Raw genomic sequence first — 23,493 nt, forward strand, 5'->3', positions numbered from 1 at the left:
GGGAAGTCAGAAGGAGAGAGACTGGGGATGTAGGGCTCTCTGAGGCAGGGCATCGAGGTGGTCTGTCAATGTGAATCTGGAGCTGGAGGTCTCCAACCATAAGGCCAGGAGAGGTGGCAACTCTGCCTTCTCTGCTTCTGAATTCACCACAGCCCACCTCCTGCTCTTCAGAGTAGGTGGAAGATCACCCTCTTTTGCCCATCTGAAGAAGAAACTCCAGATTACTAATGGGAAGCTGAAGGGCAGTCAGCCAGGCAAACTCTGAGTTGTCCTTCAAAATGCAGCTCAGGGTTTCCTCTTCCAGTAGAACTTTTCTGACACCCACATGCAATGACCAGGGTCAACCTTTTAACCCCCTGTGCACTCTGTGCTAACCCCTATCAACAGCTCTCCCTCCTACTGTGATCATAGCAACAGCTGTCCCTCTTCCTCATTAAACTGGATGTTCTTCGAGGGAAAAAATTATTTTATCAATTTTACTAATAATAACAGTATCATCTGATATTTGTTTTATTTTATAAATGTGGACAAACCTCATTAACATTAAATACCAATATTTAAAAATTGTAAGGCAGAATATGTGTTCTTGTTATTCCAAATTTATTGGAAATAAAGAATTTTGAGTGTCTCTTCCGTTAAAGAAGAAGTTCTGTGAGTGCTCCTTGCATTTTTCTAGCTTCAGGCATGCGGCGTCTCATGACATTTCAGTTACTGTGTCATTTGCACAGGTGAGGAGACCTTTCCACGTGGATACATGTGAAATAATGGTGTTACAAAAAGTGGTACTTTTCACTTTACTTTATGCCTAGAAACAAACACATGTGCATGGTACTACATAAATTAAAAATATGATTTAATTATCTTCTACTTTTTATAACACAACTGGAAATTGTTTTTACTTTCATAATTAGGAGGTGAACAGCAGGTCTACAAAATATTAACAAAAAAAGCTAGTAGCTTTTAATTAAACTTTTCTAACTATAACTTTCAAGATAAGCCCCTATGCTGTTTTAAAGTAAGCTATAAAATTAAAGTTAGTAAAAAGAAAAAAAAAGACATTAAAATATCGGACATTACCTCACCATCCAGAATTAAGCAGGTTATAATGCTGCACATCCTCCCTGAATTCATGTATTTTTAAATAAAATAATTCTGAATATTCTGGTCTTTTACCTGATTTGTTTCATTCAACATATCCTGGGTATCTACCCATTTCAATAATTACACTTCTAAAGCCATAATGTTTAATGTCCGTATATGAATCTCTAAGCATGTAGTAAAATCATAATGCAAAATAAATAAAAAAACTTTTTTTTCAGAAGACTGGGTGTTTTGTAAATGAGAGAATTGAACTTGTTAAGGGTTTAGCCATAATTCCAAACACACAAATATTTTTTATTATTTTTATACCATACATGTTTCATATGTAAAAATTTCCATATGAAAATTATACTATTTCATAATATATGAAAATACATTAAAGCAGTCTCATTCCAATAAGTGTTTGTATTTTTTCCAATCTTCCACTGAACAAACCCCTGACAAATATTCTTCTGTTAAAATGTTGCAAATATCCTCTTTTTTAATGCTAGGATAAATTTCTAGAACTAGGATTGTTGAGCAAAATGGTTTGTACAATTTTAAGGCCATTAATATATATTGCTAAATTGCCACCCAGAAAAGTAATGTCAGTTTCCATTCCCGCCAGCAATGAATGAGTGTCATTTTCTCTCATTCTTTGCCAGCACTGAACATAATGAAGAAGAAAAAAAAAATCTCTGCCAATTTGATCAGTGAAAATTTGTGTTTCATATTTTCTCTAACTTGCATTTCTTTAACTACTAGCGTGATTAAACATTTTAAAAGTTTTTACCCATTTTCTACTTTTTCTTTTATTAATTGCTTATCAATGGTTTTTTTTCTGTTAGGGTATTATTATTCTTATGTATTTATGAGGTTATATAATTAAAGATTTCAAACTTTTGTCTGTGTCACTTGTGGCAGGCAGAATAAGACTTCCCCCAAATGTCCACATCTTAGTCCTCATAAAGCGTCTGAATATCTTATGTTACATGACAAAAGGGAATGGAGGTTATAGATGGAACTGAGGTTGCTAATCAACTGGCCTAAAATAGGGAGATTACCTTGGATTATCCAGTGGACTAAATGGAATTATAAGGTTCTTAGAAGTAGGAGAGAGGTGGAGGAGGGATCAGAGTCAGAGAGAGGCTTGAAGGTGCTGCACTGCTGGCTTAAAGATGGAGGAATGGAGCCACAAACCAAGAAATGCTGGGGGGCTCTAGAAGCTGGAAACAGCAAAGAAATAGATTCGCTCTTCGAGCTTGCAGAAGAACACAGCTCTGCCAGCATCTTGATTTTTGTCAAATGAGACTCATTTCAGACTTCTGATCTGCAGAACTGTAAGATAAACAGATTTATGTTGCTTTAAGCCACCTATTGTGTGGTAATTTGTGTAGTGGAATCGGGAAACTGATTCACATGTTGCAAATGTTTTCCTGATTTTTATATACGTAATCTTTACAAAGCAATCAAAATGTCCCTTATATTTAGTGCCATTTTAAAATGTATTCAGTACACCTCTTCTATGCTCAACTACAGCGATGCAGATAAAATTTGACCAAAAATACAATTTTTTTTTTCTTTAAAAAAGGAGGGTGTTTCCTCTTGGCCCTTTCTTTCTCCTTTTCTTTTCCCTTTGCTTGGAGGTGACTGGGGGCTGAGGAAGTTAGAAGAACAAGGAGAAAATGGCTGAGGAGATAGTCGTGAGGTCCGGAGCCAAAAAAAAGCTGATGACATAGTCAGTAGATTGGTTACATGCAGGGGGATTAAGGAAATAAGCAAATATTGAAGATAATGAGAGCCAGGTTTCTCACTGTCAGAGAAGGGATTTATAAAAATGCAAATGAGCCAGTGCTTTGGCTCATGCCTATAATCCCAGCACTTCCGGAGGACAAGGTGCATGAATCACTTGAGGTCAGGAGTTCGAGACCAGCCTGGCCAACATGGCGAACTGCTGTCTCTACTAAAAATACAAAAATTAGCCTATTGTGGTGGCACGTGCCTGTAATCCCATCTACTCAGGAGGCTGCGGCAGGAAAATTGCTTAAACCCTGGAGGCAGAGGCTATAGTGAGCCGAGATCTCACCACTGCACTCCAGCCTACATGACAGAGCAAGACTCTGTCTCAGAGAAAAAAAAAAAAAAATATATATATATATATACACACACACACATATATATATACACACACACACATATATATATACACACATATATATATACACACATATATATATATATATATGAAAATGCAGAACGCTAAGGTATTAGGCTGTCATTGAGAAAGAGGAGGGAGAGAGAAAGGTACAGATGAAACATATATATATATATATAGATAGATAGATAGATAGATATACTTTTATAATTAGATGGAGATATATAGAGATAGATGATCTATAAACCCAGCTCTGTCAGCCTGGTAGTAATGAGTATACTAAGCACCCAGATCTGGATTTATAAATGCCTCTACTAAAAGGAACCAGACTGCAGAGAGAAATGGTTGATTCCAAGGTTGGTACAGGGAAAGTACAAAATTAGCCCGAAAGTATGGAAATGTTCTAAGAATGATGGAAACATGCAAAATAAACCCACAGAACTTAGCTTGAAGAGGCTCTCTTGGCCAAATCTGAGACAAATGAAGTATCAGAATAAATGATGATAGTAACCAGATTATAACCCATTGAATAAAGTAGGAATCCATCAGACCATAATGAATAAATAAATGAATTAAAGGAAAAAATTCTTGCAGTATAATGCCAACGAACTAATGTAGAAGATGACATGTGTCAGAGAGGAAGTTGAATCAGGTAGGAGTCATCAGTGGATACCAAAGCCAGTGGGCAGAAATTTGATGAAGAATTATATATTTGCACAGTCTTGAGTATCTCCCCAAAAAACACTTTCACTCACAAAGGGGAAAATGGTGGACCTATGGTCCAGGAACATGTCAGACACCAACTTGAACAGGTTGTCAATGTTAACATCTCCAGAGTTCAGATGAATTAACATTGAAGGATTCCTGATATACCACTGGAAGTACAGTATCATTTCAGTGCTATTCCTGATAAGAATGTATGACCTGATTGTGAACAGAGGAAATATTAGATGGCTCCAGGTTGATTGACATGGCTTATGCTCTAAAACTGAAAACTACATGAAAGTCAAGGAAAAGACTGTCAAGTCACTCCATGCTGAAGGAGACTAAAATATATGACAACCAAATGCAATGCATGATCCTGTTTTGAGTTCTAGAACAAGAAGGAGAAAGAAACATTATGGGAACAGGAATATTTGGATGAGATCTTTGGAATAATTGGATGCCAGTATTGTATCAATGTTTATTACTTGATTTTAGATAGTGGTATCTCTATTACGTGGGAGAGTGTTTTTTGTATGAAATGTACTATGGGGTGTTAGGAATCATGGGACATGCTGACTACAACTCCTATGATCCCAAAATGATTCAGGCAAAAAAATAATGAAGTGTGCCTGTGTGTGTGTGTGTGTGTATGTGTGTGTGTGTGTGTGAACTTTCATGCCACAAATATTTATTCAAGCCGATAAGAGATGCTAATCACTGTAAACTAAATATTGAGAATGCAAGAATTTAAAAAATGTAATAGTTACTCCTTTATCTTAGTGGGCAATTAAAAATATAAACAATGCCTAGAAAAATAGTTTTACACAAGAGGTAATTTAAATGGGCCTAGAAGACCATAGATTTCAAACATTAAGGAAAGTAATAAACAATAGGCAAAATATGGTAGTGTAAAATTGAATGGCATTTCAGGGAATAATGAGGTCAGTACATTAGATGTAAGTGATGCGAAGGAATATAGTGAGGGGAAAAAATCCCTTAAAAAAAAAAAAAAAAAAAAAAACTAGAGGCCAAATTATGACACTGGAGCTTTTGGACATTATCTGACCAAAGAGTAGAAAGCCACTGTAGCTGGGCATGGATGCTAGTGCCTGTAATCCCAGCACCTTGTGGGCAAACGCAAGAGGATCGCTTGAAACCAGGAATTTGAGACCAGCCTGAGCAATATAGTGAGATCTCATCTCTAAAAAAAAGAAAAAAATTTTAAAAAATTTTAAAATTAGCCAGATGTGATGGTGCACACCTGTGATCCCAGCTACTTGGGAAGCTGAGGTGGGAGGTTGAGGCTGCAGTGAGCCATGGTTGCCTCCTCACACTCCAGCTTGGGTGACAGAGAAAAACCTTGCCTGAAAAACGAGAAAGTCATCGTAGGCTTTCAGTGGGCAAATGATGTATTCAACTCTGTAAGTTATTAACCAAAAGCAGTTTCAATATAAAAGCCCATATAAAAATACAGTTTAAGAAATAAGCACCAGAACAAATAATTTCTGAAACATTTTCAGTGGATTATTCCAATGGAAATAGATAAAAATGTGTCCAAGTAAAGAATCTGTTATAAAAATAGGTTATAAAATAAAAATGTAAACATTCTTCATACTCAGCATCTCCAAGTACTCAAAGATCCCAGAGTCATAGCACTTTAAAACTAATGTGATTTTTAGAAAGGAGTAGAAAATGTGCTTAGCATGCAGCTTAAAAACATAAAAATATTAATTTGTGCTTTTTTAATATGGCAGAGAACATCTATTCTTTCATTTAAACTGGAGTCTCGCCTTCTCCACAAAGACACAGGGAGAGGAAAATAATTGGCAAGAATAGGGAGTGAAGAATTTATGATTCTCAATAAAAGTATGTATTGAAACAAAATCGGTACTACACGTCTTCTAAAAATTGCTGCTGGATGGCCTAATAAAGGCTAGGTGCACGCAAGGCAGCTGAAAAATATACTTGTTACCACAAGAGGGAAGGTGTTTCTCCAAGTGCTTTGCAGCAATCTACCAAAGTTTGGAAGTTGGGGCAGTAGAGTTGACTGACATATCCTGAAGCCATCTCAGGTATCAGTCTAGGGGTAGGGCAGGCAACCTGAGAGAAGTCCATCTGATATGCACTAGAACTTCACCTGCTGCCCATTGAAAGTTGAGTGAAAGGCCAAGAGAAGTACCCCAAGTTGCAGAAAAGTGGGGGCCATACTGCAGAGAAAATATAACTCCCAAGTGACCTAGAGAGTTGGACAGTCTAGTTATAAAACAGAAAGACCTCTTCCATGATTTGAAAAACAGGTGTCTGTGCCATAAAGTACAAGGAGATCTGAAATCTCACTGATGAACAATCCTCAAGCTCTGCTGAAGACCCTAATTCTGCCCTCAGAATGTCTTTATACAATAGTGAGCTGAATCTTATTAAAGTTATAAAAAATTCAAATGTTGCTTAAGAACAGATTAGATTCACCCAACTCCAGCAGCTTAACAGAGGAGCATACCCTTTTCTGTAGATAAACATTGTCAGTCTCTACTGTTTTTCATACACAACACTCAGTACGAGATCAATAACAAAAAAGACAAGCAGAAAAGTGTTACCCTCATGACATACAATTTACTCATGTAACAAACCTGCACGTGTACTCACTGAATCTAAACTAAAAGTTGGAAAAAAAACCAAAAATAAGATATTTAGAATATCATCAAATTTGGAAATTAAGCAATATACTTGTAAAGAGTTCATGAGTTGAAAAGATAAACTGAAAAATAATTTGAATAAAGTGATAATAAAAACACCATATATCATAATTGTGGTGTGCTGCAGCTGAAGTATTACAGGAGAATTTACAGCTTTGAACAAGAAAAAGGGTTTAAAACCAATTACTGAAGTTTCCACCTTTAGGGATGCACCACCATGCCTGGCTAATTTTTGTGGGTTTTTTTTTTGGAAGAGATGGAGTCCCACTATATTGCTGAGGCTGGTCTTGAACTCCTGGCCTCAAGTGATCCTCCTGCCCCAGCCGCCCAAAGTGTTGGGGTTTCAGGCATGAATCCCTGCATCAGCCAAGAAATAATATTTATATTACACATTATCTTTCAGAAAATAAAGGTGGAGGAAACAACTTTCCAAATGGTTCTATGTCCAGCATAACCTTGATAATAAAACCTGGCACATTATAAGAAAATTCCCAACTAATATCTTTCACAAATATAGACACAAAAGTACCCCACAAAATCTTAACAAATTAAATCAATCAAAATATAAAAAGTATTTGTAATGCAGGTTGTAGTCAGGGCAACTAAGTGAGAACAGAAATAAAAGGTATCCAGATTAGAAAGAAAGAAGTAAAACTAAAACTATTTCTACACACAGATAGCATGATCTCATATATAGGAAGCCGTAAGGAATCCACTAACAAACTATTAAATCTAAAAATTCAGCAAGGTTTCAGACTACAAGATCAATATATAAAAATCAATTGTATTTCTATACACTTGCAATGAATTAAAAAAAAACTCAAAAACAAAACTAAGAAAATTTATAATTGCAGCAAAAAGAAAGACAGGAATAAATTTAACAAAAGAAGTCCAAAATTTATAGTCTGCAAACTATAAAACATTATTGAAATAAATTAGGTATTACAATAAATGGAAAAACATCCCATGTTCATGGATCAGAAGACTTAATATTGTTAAAATGGCAATCTCTATCAGAATCTCAGATATCATTGTGGCAATTGACAAGCTGATGGTAAAGTTCATATAAAATTGCAAAGGATACATAAGAGCTAAAACAATCTTGAAAACACAGAAAGCAAAGTAGAAAAAAATCACACCTCTCAATTTCAAAATTTACTCCAAAACAATGACAATTAAAATAGTGTGGTGCTAGCACAAGGACAAAATATAGATAAATGGAATTGAATTGAGACACCATGTTTCTATGGTCAACTGATTTTGACAAGAGTGCCACAACCATTAAATGGGAGAAGAATAGTCTTTTCAACAAATGGGGCTGGGACTATCGGATATCCCCATGCAAAATAATGAGGCTGAGCCTTTACCTCACACCATATACAAAAACAAACTTAAAATGCATCAAAGACTTAAATTTAAAACTGAAAACTATAAAAATTCATTGAAGAAAACATAGACATAAATCTTCATGACCTCAGATTTGGCAAAGGATTCTTACCTATGGCATGAAGAGTATGAACAACAAAAGAAAAAAAAAAGATAATTCAAACTTAATAAAAATTAAAACCCTGTCCTTCAAAGGAAACCACCAAGAAAGTGAAATGACAATTTCACAGAATTGGAAAAAATATTTGCAAATCATATCTCTTATATGGGACTTTCCAGAATATATAAATAACACAACTTACTAATAAAAAAGACAATCCAAATTAAAAATAGGCAAATAATCACAATAAACATTTCTTCAAGGAAAATACACAAAAATTACCAATAAGCACATGAAAGATGTTTAACACAATTATTCATCAGAGAAATGCAAATACAAACCCAAATGAGATACCAATTCAAACACACAAGGATGGCTAGAATAAAAAAGTTAGATAATAAAAAGTGTTGGTAAGGATGAGGAGAAATCAAAACCCTCATACATTGCTGGTGGAGTTGTACAATGGTGCAGCCATTTTGGAAAACAATAGGTAATTCCTAAAGTGATTAAATATAGAAAGACCATACGACCCAGCAATTCCACTCCTAGATATGTACTCAACAGAATTAAAAGCATGTTTTCAGCTAGGTATGGTGGCTCATGCCTGTAATTCCAGCACTTTGGGAGGCCAAGGCAGGTGGATTGCTTGAGCTCAGGTTTTAGAGACCAGCATGGATGACAAAGTGAGACTCCATCTCTAAACAAAATACAAAAATTAGCTGGGCATGGTGGCATGTGCCTGTAGTCCCAGCTACTCAGGAGGCTAAGGAGGGAGACTGGCAAGGCTGCAGCGAGCCAAGACCATGCCACTGCACTCTAGCCTGGGCAACAGAGCCAGACGCAGTCTCAAAAAACAACAAAACAAAACAAAAACAGGCATTCAATCAAAAACTTATGAACTAATGTTTTTGTGTATACACAGTAGAATTATTCATAAAAGTCAAAAAGTATCAAATGTCCATCAGGTGATTAATGAATAAACAAATGTGGCTTATCCATATAATGAAATACCATTTGGTCATAAGAAAAAATGCTGATACTTGCTGCAATATGCATGAATCTTAAAAACACTGTGCCTAAATTAAATAAGCCAGTCACAGAAAACCATATATTACATGATTCCATTTATACAAAATGTCAAGCATAGGAATATCTCTACAGACAGACAAGTAGATTATTCTTTTTTTAATCCTATGTTATAAAAGGAATACTTGTTTATGACCAAGTGTAGGTTATCCCAAGTATGCAAGGTTGGTTTCACACATGAAAAGCACAACATGAGTAGGATAAAGGATAAGATCCTATCATGAACTCAATTGAACAGAAAATATGTTTGACAAAATTCTACACTTATGCATGATAAAAACTCTCAAACTAGGAATAGAAGGAAATTTCCTGAATTTGATAAGTGCAAAATCTATAGCAAAGACCACACTTAAGGGTAAAACAGTGAATATTTTCCTCTTAAAACTACAGTAATCAAGACTGCGGTTCCCATAAGCAAAGACATCTAGACCAATAAAATAGAAGAGTCGGTTCAGAAATTGACACATACAAGCATAGCATCCACTGATTTTTAACAGTGGTACCGACACAATTCCTATATTAGTTCATTCTCACATTGCTATAAAGAACTGCCTGAGACTGGGTAATTTATAAAGGAAAGTAGTTTAATTGCATGGCAGGAGGGGAAGCAAATGCATCCTTCTTCACATGATGACAGGTAGGAGAAGTGCAGAGCAAAAGGGGGAAAAGCCCCTTGTAAAACCATCAGATCTCATAAGAACTCACTCACTGTCACGAGAATAGGATGGAGGAAACCGCCCCCATGATTCAATTATCTCCAGGACATGTGGAGATTATGGGAACTCTAATTCAAGATGAGATTTGGGTAGGGACACAGCCAAACCATAACAATTCCTTTGGGAAAGCAAGTTCCCAAATGGTGTTTGAACAATGGAAAATTAAATTAACAAATCTCAACCTCCTGCATCACTCTATATACAAAATACATTTCAAGATTAATTATTGACCTAAAATAAAAGTTAGAAAAATAAAGCATCTAGAAAAAACATTGAACTAGGTCTTCATACGTTTGGGATAGGCAAAGATTTCTTTAGAGCATAAAAAGCACCAAACATAAAACAAAACTTGATAAATAACACAGCATCAAAAATAAGAACTTCTGCACATTAAAAAATATTATAAGAAATAAAATCAAGCTTCAGACTTGAAGACAATATTTACAACACAAATATTTTACAATACAAATATTTACAATACAAATATCTAACAAAAGGACTTGTATTTAGAATATACAATGACCTGCAAATCAATAATGAAGAAATCTACTCAATCAATATGCATATAATATGTAAACATTTTACCAAAAAAATTACTGTTTAATATGAACATAAAAAGGTGCTTATCAGGGAAATAACAATTAAAACCACCACAAGATACATACTAGAATGTTTAAAATAAAAAAGACTGAAAATACCAAGTTTTGGCAAGGATGTGAAACCCCTGGGAATATTGCTGGTGGAAATGTGAAATATTACAACCATTTAAAAAAACCTATGGCAATACCTTTTAAAGTTAAACATACATGGTATCCATGAATCCATTCCTAGGTGTCTACCTTTAAAAAAAGTGAAAACATTTCTCACTGGAAAATGTTAAAGATGTTTCATTGTAGAACTTTTTCTCCAGTGAAAAACTAAAACCTTTTAATGTTCTCCCCCCGCCCCCTTTTTTTTTTTGAGACAGAGTCTCTCTCTGTCGCCCAGGCTGGAGTGCAGTGGCGAGGTCTCAGCTCACTGCAAACTCTGCCTCCTGGGTTCAGACCATTCTCTTGTCTCAGCCTCCGGAGTAGCTGGGACTACAGGCAGCCGCCAACACGCCCGGCTAATTTTTTGTATTTTTAGTAGAGACGGGTTTTCACCGTGCTAGCCAGGATGGCCTCCATCTCCTGACCTCTTCCTCGTGATTCGCCGGCCTCGGCCTCCCAAAGCGTTGGAATTACAGGTGTGAGCCCCCATGCCCCGCCACGTTTTCACTTTTTTTAAAGATAAAGAGACTTGTATATGAATGATCATAGCCCCCTTATTCAAAATATTCAAAAACTTGAAATAACTCAAATGTCTGTCAATGAAAGAATGGACAAAGAAACTGTGGTATATCTATATATGGAATAATACACAGCAATTGAAAAGAAAGTCACAAATAGACAAAAACCTCACGGATTCATATCAAAAAACATTATAATGAACAACCAAAAGCAGGTACAAAAATATATAATGTATTATTCCATTTAGATGAAACAAATGAATAATTGATGCTAATGCATGCTGATAAAAATCAGGATGGTTGCTTTCAGGGTTGAAAGTTTGAGTGGAGGGAGATGCAAAACACTTTCTGGTTTGAAGGAAATATTCTAGATCTTGTTTTGGGTGGCAGTTATAAGGATATCTGCAAGTCAAAACTCATTAAACTGAACAAATTTTGTGCATTTTATTATATATAAATTATTTTGCAATAAGAATTAATTTTTAAAAAACAATAAAAATTGCTGCTCGGAGAAAACAAAATATTAATATACTACCTAACACATTTTGTGGTATGAAGGAAATATTCTAGATCTCGTTTTGGGTGGCAGTTACAAGGATATCTACAAGTCAAAACTCATTAAACTGAACTTTCAAATTCTGTCATTTTATTATATACACATTATTTTGCAAAAAGAATTAATTAAAAAACAATAAAAATTGCTGTTCTGAGAAAACAAATTATGAATATACCATCTAACTGTACAGAGAACAAAATAAAAAATATAGTAATATCTTTGACCTATTTGAAAGTCAACAAAAGAAAAGCAAGAAAGTTCCTACAATCTGATTAAGTGAATGGCATTTATATGTGTGTATAATCATTTAAATGTTTACAGCTTAAAGGAAAAAATAGTGAGGAAAAGAATGCTATGGTTTTCAAATCCTAAGGTTTGTACTGAAGTTGTTTGTCATTTTTTTTTTTTTTTCTTAGCCACCTGGCATCTGAACTCCCTTTCTGTGCCTGTGAAATTTCCACCTTCAACTGCAGAAGCTACAAAGCCAGATACTTGCTTTCATAGCCTCCATTCCTTGAGGGCAGGGCACATGAATAGGCTCAGTTACTCTGAATTCAGTTTGGATATTGACTTGGGAACTAGTGAGAAAAGAAGCACTCAGTGGAGAATTCATTCTGGCAGCAATAATGGTGGCAGTTGCTTCGAGGATCTAGTCACAGCTATAGCAGGGGGGTCATCCAGTAGCCAGTGTCAGCAGCAAACAATGCCAATACCAGGGAAATGAGAGGTACAAACCATTCATCTAGCGTTTCCTGGCAGCAGAAAGAATATCCTCACCAGTCAACTTCTGCAGCATAATTTTAGCTTCAAAGCTACGCGCTTTGTTTTATCCTGCCTGCCCATTTTTTAAGCCTTTTCTCTAGTGTTCCAAATGACTCTGTGAACTACTCAATATCCTTTCAACAAACTTCTTTTCCACTTAAATCATCCAGAGTTAATTTCTATTGCTGGCAATACTGACTCTGATGGAAAAATAAAATAATAAATGCACTCTAACACAGAATAACAGAAATAATGCTCCACCTAGTTAACAAGGATTTTACAAACAAGTAGAAGCTTTTGGTCTTCTTTTTAAAAATACATACTTAAATATAACTTTTTTGACACCATGAATTCCACCTGTGCTTTCAAAGAAAAGTATTTTTCACAGTTAACATCATGTTTTAAAGGAGATAAATTTTCAAAAGATCCACTGGAAAAAAAATAGACTTCTCCCATAATACTTTACACAATGATTAGCTGAGATTCTAAAGGAATATCATAAAATTATGATAATATGGGCCGGGCGCGGTGGCTCAAGCCTGTAATCCCAGCACTTTGGGAGGCCGAGACGGGCGGATCACGAGGTCAGGAGATCGAGACCATCCTGGCTGACACGGTGAAACCCTGTTTCTACTAAAAAATACAAAAAACTAGCCGGGCGAGGTGGCAGGCGCCTGTAGTCCCAGCTACTCGGAAGGCTGAGGCAGGAGAATGGCGTGAACCCGGGAGGCGGAGCTTGCAGTGAGCTGAGATCCGGCCACTGCACTCCAGCCCGGGCGACAGCGCAAGACTCCGTCTCACAAAAAAAAAAAAACAAAAAACAAAACAAAACAAAACAAAACAAAAAAAACAACAAACAATTATGATAATATTAAATAAAAGCAAATACTCTAATAACTAACATTCAAGGGAACATGCTATGGCTGATGTAGTATCAAAGGGATATGTTTAGGAAGATGCTCTCTTCTATGTGACTCTGAAAATATGGGGACATGCTATACATTCTATTTTTTCTTATTGATTGTGAATTTGTCATCAATTTTGTTGAGTCTATTCAAAATTTCCACTTACATAAACTCTTTTGAGTAATGAGTTTCACAGATATATTGTGTGCTATGCGAACTAGTACATCTATTTCTTGGTTCCATTATTCTTGTACTATAGGATATTGTAAATAAACCTATGTTTTCTGTAACATATCTTTTGAAGAAATAATGCATCCTCTCAGAAAACTTTTCCTATCAAGAATTTTTGTTGTTGCTCTTCATCAGTCTAAGAAAAATCTGTCTTTTTTGTCCTTTTTTATTTTTGTCCATATTTTTCTCTTCATCCTCCATTCCTATGCTCATGGCCCATCCTCACTGGCACCTTCTGTGTTTATTGTAAACATCCTTGAAAAATAGTGTTGTTTTATTTTGAGGATATGCTGAAGTTACCTAAATTTGAACATGATATGGATTTCATTATTTCTTATCTTGCTTTTGTGAAGATGACATTTATGGAGACAAAAGATAAGTTCACACATAAAATTTCAGGTAGTGGTAAATGTAACAAGGAAATAAACATGGTGATTCAGTAGCGATTGGGTTACTTTATAGAAGAAGATGGTCTCTTCTCAGAGTGTTTTATTTGAGCAGAGAACAGAAACATGTAAAAGATACTGTTACTAGGGGCATCCACACAAAGAAAACATAGTCTCTAAAGCAAGAATCAGTTTGATACATAAGACAAATCCAGGAGGCAACTACTCTGTCTGAAGCACACTCAGCACAGATAAGGTGGGCCTAGATGAGGCAGGAGAAATTGGCAAGGAGTGGGTCATATAGGTCCTTGCAGGCTATAACCAGAAGCAAGAATTTTACTCCAAGAACAATTTGAGAGCCATTGGAAGGTTACAAAGCAGAGGAGCAATGTTGTTTCTTATTTAAAAAGTTAAGTTGCTGTGAAAAAATCAACTAGAGGAATGACCCAAAAATAGAGCAATTAGTTAAGACATCATTTTAGTCCATGTGAGATTGAATGATAGTTTGAAGCAGAGGTGAAGACAGAAGCTTGTGGTGCCATAGAATCCCAGAGGGGAAAGAGTTTCAGAAATTTCAGAAGTGGTAGCACAATCAATTGTTTCAAATGCTGCAGAGATTAAGAAAATGAGGGCAGGAAAAGGGGTATTGAATGTAGCAACTTGCAAGTTGTTTGTGGCAGAAGATATATTGGAAGTCATGGAAGAATTAATGGGGATTTCTTGTCAAGAATATCAGATTCTATCTGATTTTCTTCTGCTCTCTTCCAAAATCCCATTAAAATGACAGTAAAGATATAGGAAAAAAATATATATCCATGGGGAGAATAGTAGGAGAAATTTAATGGCAACACCGTTTTGAAGCCTGGAAAGCAAATTAATTAGTAGTTAGTCCAAAGCTATCATTGGAGAAAGCAGGGTAGTAATGCATTTCATACTACAGAACCACAGAAAGGATCAAGAACTAGTGGAACCAGGAGCCTCCAAAAATAAGAAAGATACAGTTGGGGAGGAAAAGGAGTTGATGCTCCATTTACGAATCAGTTAGACTCCTCATTCCTCTCCCACACCCAAATGGAAGCTTAGACATTCATTCACTGGATAGGATAAAATAGAGTATCTGTAGAACAGGGGCTACCAGCACAGTTGAGGACAAGAATCTTATGTTGAAAATGTATCCCCAGTCCTCTTCGCCCAATGATACTCGGGTTTACACCTTCCAGGGTGATTGGAAGATTTTTCTCTGGGGATCTAACTTGTCATTTTGTTTTCCAGCACAATGGCTGCAGTTGGGTCAGCCTACAGGAACGACTATAGTCAATAAGCCCTCCTCAGACAAAAGAGCTTTTAGTACGTATTCAATCCTCTGTTCAATATAAACAATTATAAATCACCAGACATTAGAGGAAAGCATCTGTTATGAAATGCAGAGAGTAAATAGGGGGGAAAAAGCAGCTTGGAGGAAATAGACTATGCAAGTAGATGAAACCTTTAAAAAAAGAACTACCATTAATATTTTTATTGATAATCTCAGAAAGACAAAAGAAAAAAAATCACATTCACAAAATAATAGTGGTATACAAGAAAAATTCAGAGAACAAGAATGTGCTCTTGGAAATTACAAATGACAGAAAAGAAAAACTCAACAGAAGGCTTAAAGGAGTACATTAAGAATACATCCTGGAGTATGCAAAGAGATGAAATATAGGTCAGAAATCTTCCCTCCTATATAGACTAGAGAATCAATATGTTAAGGGTCTGATATAATAAGATTCCCAGAAAGAAATTGAGACTACAAAGGATAAAATTAATAAATATTTGGAAAAGATTGTCATAATTTAAATACATGAGTATTTAAAGAGCACAGTAAAGCATACTGTAATATAAGACTTACAGTGAAATTTAACACATTGGGGCAAATAGGATATCTATAAGTATTTGGAGTGAAAATAATAAAATACTAACAAAGAATCAAGAATCAAAAATAGACTGGAGTTTTCAATACTGAAATTTAGAAAAAAAAGAAACAAACAAAAAAACAAAACTTTTAAAATACTGAAAAAAGAAATTCCATCCAAGAAATCTATACTCAGCTAACCTTCTAATTGTGAGGGTAGAACACAGGTATTTTGGATATAAAGGTCTCAAAAACTGTATGCATCCTAAACCATTCCCCAGAACATTACTGTGTAATGTACTCCTCCAAAATGAGGAAGTTAACCAAGAAAGAGGAAGTTATAAGTATACACAAAACAGGAGACCTAACATATGAAAGAGAGAGAGGAAACAGGATATCCCCAGAAAGATGGTGAATGTGCCCAGCATGACAATTGTTTGGATGCAGAAGTAGTGGTTGCAAATATTTTGGTTTATCCAGGGTTTGGGGTTTTCTAGGTAAGCACGATGGAAAACAGACACATGAATTGACAGTGAAAGAGAGTTGTTACAATGATGAAATATTAAAACCATTCTGGATAAGAATAAAAGTATAGACTAGAGGAGAATGATAGTGAACAAGTAGCAAAATCAATTGTTTAGAAGTCCTGAAGAGATATAAAAAAATTTCTAGAGAGCAAGAACTAGCATAAATGAGCTAGGAAAGGAGGTGGTAGTCAGAGAGGTTAAGGTGATCAAGATGTTAGAGAAGATATGGTTTCTAGTGATGACTAGCGAATGTGTGGTTGAGGGAAGGAAATGTGGGTCAAATACTGAGAGCTCAGAATGCTGGAGTTATCTGCACCGATAATGAAGTCACCCATAGGGTGATACAAGTAGAGGTATAAAGAAAGACCAACAGGAACTAAAGTATTCAATTAATGTAGGGAATGAATTAAGATAAATGACCTATAGATTCATGGTTGACAGTGCCACGAAGGGGCAGGGCATAATATATCCACATGACATGGCTTCAAATAAGCTGAGGCATTTTTGAAGAAGGACACACCTATCCCAAATCCTAGCCTTGAAGTACAAGAGGAATGATAGAAAACAAAAACAAAAACCAATAACCCTCACTAGAATTGGAAGATGTATCCTTAATTAATGTCCAGTTTCAGTTAGGGCAAGAAAATACGTAGAATTTTCAGAGACAAAATTGCTGATATTAAAGAGTTTTCTAATCAAAGAAGTTTACCGAGTAGAAGGTAATCAGAAGGTGGGGGATTTATCAACTTAGAGATATACAAAGGATGTAGGAGCTACCAGGGAAGAATAATTATGATAATGGTTGATAGAGAGGCATTGACTTCTGGTGGTACTCGAAGTAATTATGGATGTCAAGCATGGTCAGAATCATCATGGTAGTCTCAGAGAACCCTGGGCATTAGTTCACTGGGTAGCCTTTCTATTCAAAGTGTGGTACCAGGGCCAGCTGCTTTGGTATCACCTGAAAGTTTGTCAGAAATACAAAATTACAAGCTCTACCCCAGGCTTAATCAATCAGAATCTTACTCAATCTGATTGATTCTTAATCAATCAGAATCTTACTATTGTGTGTACAATAAGGTTTAAGAAGCATTACTTTAATTATTTACCTCCAAAATATGGGATGCCTGTTTTCTCCTCTAGCTCTTGTCAGTGGACTCACCAGAAGGTGAATATGTTGAATTCATCATGGGACTATTTCTCTTTAAAACATCATTATGAGACCACATTGATGAGCACATTACTAAACTATAACTTTCTCTGCCTTCAGATGGGGACTATTTTGTATATTATTAGTGCCTGGTGCCTAATAAAATCCCTAAAGCAGACACAAAAAATTTCCTAGATATTGTGGAAGCCGGGAGAGCAAGAGGGACTATGTGTGCAGGAGGAATCTCTTTAGCAGCTGGTTTGGTGATATGGAGAAGGTAGGACTGTAGGATTGCAAAAGGGAAGATTGGGTAGGTTGATAATTTGGAAAGGTAATTAAAATATAAATTCATAAAAAAGATGTCAAATATTTTAATTTCAAATACACACACACACACACACACACACTCCGCTACATTTGTATGTACATTAATTCCTTCACAGATATTCTATTGTAGAGTCAAGGCCTTTTATTGGAGTATGAACTGGTTTCTGAGAGTTCTGCAAACATCTTTCCTGCACAAAGCATACTAAAAATGCATTGTCTAAAGGTATTTATTTCTGCTGTCTTTAAAGTGAATTGTGAAGCAATCTGAGTACAGAATCTTCCTAGATTTTTGTTTTCCCTATCTTTTAAAATTCTCATCTACACATAACAGCATTTTAAAAATGATTTGACTTTTTTCTAGCCTTTCTTATAAAGTCAACCTTGTCCTTTTTGCACTTATATTTTGATGGTATATAAAGTACTTAACTAAATTGTCCAAGACTAGTCTCTGGTAATATAAGGGCTTAAAAAAATCCATCATCATTGGTTATAGTAATAGGCAATTTTAGTGTGTTGCTTATTTTCTCCTATAGTTAACTATGTGATCCCCTCTCAGATTTCAGTGGACTTGCCCATCAGGTTAACCCTAGTGGATTTGGCAGTGCAGCTTACCAACCTAGAATTCTTAGGACTTGGTCCTCTGGAATGAAGGCAGCATGCCAGGTCTTCTGTAGCAACCAGACCATTTGCCATGGCAGCTTCAAATTGAGCAAGAACTCCACAATTTCACACTTGAGTGCAGTTAAGTCTCAGGTGGATGGCAGCCAGGCTCCATAAATAACTCCCTGTTATCATTGTTCCAAAACTCAGACTTTTAAAAGGCACTGCCTACCCTAAAGGTCCAGTCCTTAATGACATGATTTGTATGAAACTTGAGCAATAGCCTGAGGCTGCCAAATCAGGTAAGAAGGACTTTCCCATAATAATATCAACCTAATCTAAGTACATTTCAGTTGGATCATGATATGACAACATATGAGTGATACATACAGGGCACTCACTTTGGTTTTTTTAAAAATATTCTTAAGTTCATTTATAAAATATATTTGAGAAATAATTTTGTGTTTAGAGATATAAGCTCTAAGAGAAATATATGCTCATGGATATTCATGCCTACTGGTACTATCTACTTTAAAATTATTTGCCTTTCTTTCTGACCCATGAGACATAGCTCAAAAGCAGTAACAAGTCTTACTCTGCCTACCAGCACTTCTGATATGGTTTGGCTGTGTTCCTACCCAAATGTCATCTTGAATTGTAGCTCCCATAATTCCCACATGTTGTGAGAGGGGTCCAGTAGTAGATAATTGAATAATGGGGGTGGTTTCCCCCACACTGTTCTTGTGATAGTGAGTAAGTCTCACGAGACCTGACGGTTTCATAAGGGAAAATCCCTTTCACTTGGTTCTCATTCTGTCTTGTCTCCCAACATGTAAGACATGCCTTTCACCTTCCGCCATGATTGTGAAGCCTCCCCAGCCACACGGACCTGTGAGTCCATCGAACCCATTTTTCTTTATAAATTACCCAGTTTCAGGTATGTCTTTAACAGCAGTGTGAAAACGGACTAATACAACTTCTGGTAGAAAATTAGGCACATAATACACATTAGTTGAAGTAATCAATTGGAGAATGTAGGCTTTGTGTTTTTTTTTTTTTTTTTTGAAAGAGTCTTGCTCAGTCACACAAACTGAAATGCAGTGGTGTAATCATAGCTAACTGTAGCCTCAATCTCCCAAGCTCAAGCAATGCTTCTGCCTCACCTTCCTGTATAGCTGGAATTACAGATATGTGCCATCACACCTATCTAATTTTATTTTTAATTTCATTTGTTTATTTTTATGTTTTGTAGAGGTGAGATTTTGCTATGTTGCCCAGGCTGGTCTGGAACTCCTGAGCTGAAATGATCCTCCCACCTTTTCTAACAAAGTGCTGGGATTAGAGGCTGAGCCACCATGTCCAGCTCGGAATGCAGGCTTTTTAATACAAATTCAAACCTACAAACAAACAATGAGAAGACGGGGTCAATAACCAACATATGCTCTTTTTTGTACAGCTGAGGCTTTGCCAGATTTAAAATATGAAACCAATCATACTTTACTTCTGGAACAAGAATACAGTAGATCTAAATATAAAATGACCAAAACCAAAAAAAAAAGTATTAAATCTCCTAAGCAAGCATCAATTTTTTTAAAAAAAGTCATCTATCAGATGCTCAAGGAAAAGTATCAGAAATTAACACAAAATTTTCTAAATATTGAACACAGAAATTTTGCTATTCCTCATTTTTTGTGCCTCAAGAAATATCTGATGGCTTTACAAATGATAGGTGCTTAGAAATTCAGCATATAAAATTCATTTTCCCCCACCTATTATCAATTACAGATTTTACCCAAAAGAGGAAAAACACTTAATCAAATAATTACAATAGTGTTGAGGACTTTTTATTGTGTTTTCTATATAGATAAAAAATAAGGCTTTTTGATGAAAAGAATCCATTACAAAGTCAAAAATCCATTACAATTATAATTAAATCAGTAACAAAATTTAGCTTTAAATGAGTCAAGTATTCTGCATTTGAAATTTAATATCACAAACATTCAAGATTAGTGAATTTTGGTAAGAAAAAAAACACTAGCAGAAAGGAAAAGGACACCTTTTCAACAGATAGTAATTTATAAAAGTGTTTTTAAAAGTGCTTTGGGAAAACACACAGTATCGTTACTTAAGAAAATTCATTTAAGGAAGACTTAAGTGCTTCAAGTGGAGTGGGTTGCAGACTAAAAAATGGTTTAAAAATTTCCAAGAAATTTAAGTGTTAAAAATACTCCTCTCCTTATTCAGTTTCATGTTTAAAGAAACATTTAGCAGACAAGTAAACCAAAGGCAAAAAAAAAAATTCACCTGCATTTTAAAATAATAAATTCTGGATCTGTAAAAGCTCTTGGTTTGTACACAGAGGCCAATGCTGACCTTCATTGATCTATTTCTATATAGTTAAAAAAATACAGTAACAAATCTTTCTTCCTATCCCCCCAAAAAACTAGGGGAAATATTTTAAATTGTGAGTGTGTGAATGTAGCTATATATATCCCTAAGTGTACAAAACACACAAACATCACTTTACTTTGAAAATTATTTTCATCATACTGTAAACATCTCTTCCCCTACATCTGGACATTTTGAAATAGTCTTTGGTATTACTAGTTACTGTGCTTTGAAACAGAAACTTGCAGAATTTCTGTAGTAGTGCTACATAGATATTTTAAGATATAAATAAGAAAAATGCACTTGGAATAAGTTACATTTAGCTGCTTTTGCATAATTTTCAAAACCTACAGTGTATGCCTAGTCACAGTTTTATGAGAAAGAATGTCTCCTTTTTCAACTTAATTTTAAGGAACACTTAATCATTTTGGCTAAATATCCATTTTTGGAGTGGATCTGATGGGTTGCATGACACTAAACTTGGATGCTCTCCATTTGCTGAAAGGCACATTTTTAAGAATGGATTGTATAGAAGTTGATCCTAGAATAAAAGGAAACAACAGACATTAAATTTCAAGACTCATAGTTAAGTGATAAATATGAAAAAGATTTTATGGCTTAATGGAAGCAAACCTAATAGTAAATCTTTCTAAGGTGAGCCATGTCTGATAAACTCTTTTTGACTTCTAGTGAAAATGCCACCTTTTTAAGCTACTACTGTTCAATTAGTAAGGTATTACATAATGAAGAGAGGCAGACAGAACAAGGTTTGAATCACATTTTCAAACAAGAAGTATTCCCTTGATATATTCGTAAGTGACAAACTCTTAAAAACATCATAAATCATAAAAGCCAGTGTTAAGGTTTTCTAGTATTGCACAAAACAATGTTCGGGTAAGAATTGCTACAATACAGCTAAGCCTTAAACATGTTTAAAAACAGAATAGACCTGTTATGTATTCTCTCAATTCTAGGTTCATGAAAAAGTGCTAAAACAGGGTAGAAAAAAATTAATCTCTTCAAGCGAGAAGATATAATAATTTTTCTTCTCTCTGCCAGAAAAAAAATGACTGTTGCCAAAAGCATTATAAGAAACCCTAAATAGTAAAAAGCAAGCGACTAATAATAATTCACAGAAGTGCTCATCTGCATATATCATGATTCAACCAAGCAACTTAATTTTTTGTTACTAAGAGTACTTAATTCATAGATATATTCTCTTATCACATGGGTAGAAACACATAACCACAAAGTTAATAAAGAGAGAAATTCTGATAGATAATATTAATGTACCATGTTCCACTCATTTTCCCAGATAAGCAAGTAGAGCTAAGAAAAACAGTTAAAGAGATGAATTAATTGCACTGAGGTACCTTCTGGATCTCCCATATCTGCTCTCCAGTGACAACTGTCTTGTGACCTTTGTAGGTACATGCCTTCAGCTGAACGAGGCCTTGGGCAGCATGAAGACATAATTCCTTCTGGATGTTGTGCCGGATTTCATGTTGAGCAGAGTATTCAAAGTACTATGGAAGGAATACACTGTTATTGACAAAAGCAACCCATGTGCTCAGTTGCAAAATAAATAAATAAATCAGCACCTCATTAAATAATGAAGTCATTTCTATTTCAACAAAATAATACAATAAAAATAGTTATCAGAAACATACACTGAGTTTTTATGATAGACGATACAATAGCCTTCCTTCATCAACAGTTGGTTACTTCATTAAGAAGGTACTGTCTTCCTCCCATACCACAAGTTGGAAGTTATCAAGGAGAATGGAGACTACCCCAGGCATTCCTCAGAAAAGGGAATGAAGAGCTAACAAGCACTTTAATTGCCTCTCTCCCACAAGTGTTCCATTGCTCTTCTTCATCTCAATTAAAGGTGTTTTCACTAAACTAGGGACTTCAGGGTGTTCACCATGCCTCAGTTTTCTCACTTGAAAATGGATAATTTACTAGTTCCTACCCCATAGGGTTATGAAGATAAGTGGGTTAATATGTATAATACACTTAGAACAATGACTGGCACATGGTGACTTTTCATACATTTTAGCTATTGTTACTATTGACGCTTCTCTTTCTCCACATATCCAAATAATTCGTCCCTTAGCTGTACTATTTCTCTCAGATGTTAACATCCCATCCATTCTTACTTCTGTCTACTCACTTCTGTTACTCAGACTCTCAGAATTTTACTGAAACACCTAGAGCTACCTCCAGTTTCTGTTCCTATCATCCAGTAATCCAATCTGCTGCCAGATAGTCTTTTATAACATTGGTTTGATCCCTGACTGCCCTTGCTTAAGTGAATCACTACTGTTGCTGAGCTAAAAGTCCACACTCCTTAATTGGTACATGAAATCTATCATTTTTGATCTTGCATCAACCATTGCCCCAGTTATATATTATGCTTCTTTCACACAATTCCACCAATCAGAACATGTGTATCTATAATTCTAAGATTTTGCTTTACAGTCTGTCCTCTGCCTGGAATATATTTTTGACCCTTTTCTGCCTGGCTAACTCCTTTTTAATCCTTCAAGAGCCAACTCAAATATTACCTTCCTTCT

General features: G+C 35.4%; 1 protein-coding gene across 8 annotated transcripts in view; it reads right to left on the minus strand.

The window, feature by feature from the left end:
• The window catches only part of GALNT3 (polypeptide N-acetylgalactosaminyltransferase 3), an 82,745-nt gene that overhangs the window by 14,250 nt on the left and 45,002 nt on the right, over positions 1 to 23,493 (minus strand). For 4 of the 8 annotated variants that reach the window (XR_002516120.2, XR_002516121.2, XR_002516122.2 and 1 more), the window contains exon 9: positions 22,288 to 22,440. Coding sequence is in view for 5 of the 8 variants with exons in the window: in XM_021923692.2 (XP_021779384.1) it covers positions 22,288 to 22,440 (153 nt within the window). In the remaining 3 variants the exon portion in view is untranslated. Of the gene's footprint in view, positions 1 to 520; positions 2,419 to 20,345; positions 21,456 to 22,287; positions 22,441 to 23,493 lie in introns of those variants that run through there. The other 4 variants (XM_003907557.5, XM_017946612.2, XM_009182356.4 and 1 more) reach the window with 2 other exon arrangements.

Source organism: Papio anubis, chromosome 10 (genome assembly GCF_008728515.1).
Source record: "Papio anubis isolate 15944 chromosome 10, Panubis1.0, whole genome shotgun sequence".
Classification (NCBI taxonomy): domain Eukaryota; kingdom Metazoa; phylum Chordata; class Mammalia; order Primates; family Cercopithecidae; genus Papio; species Papio anubis.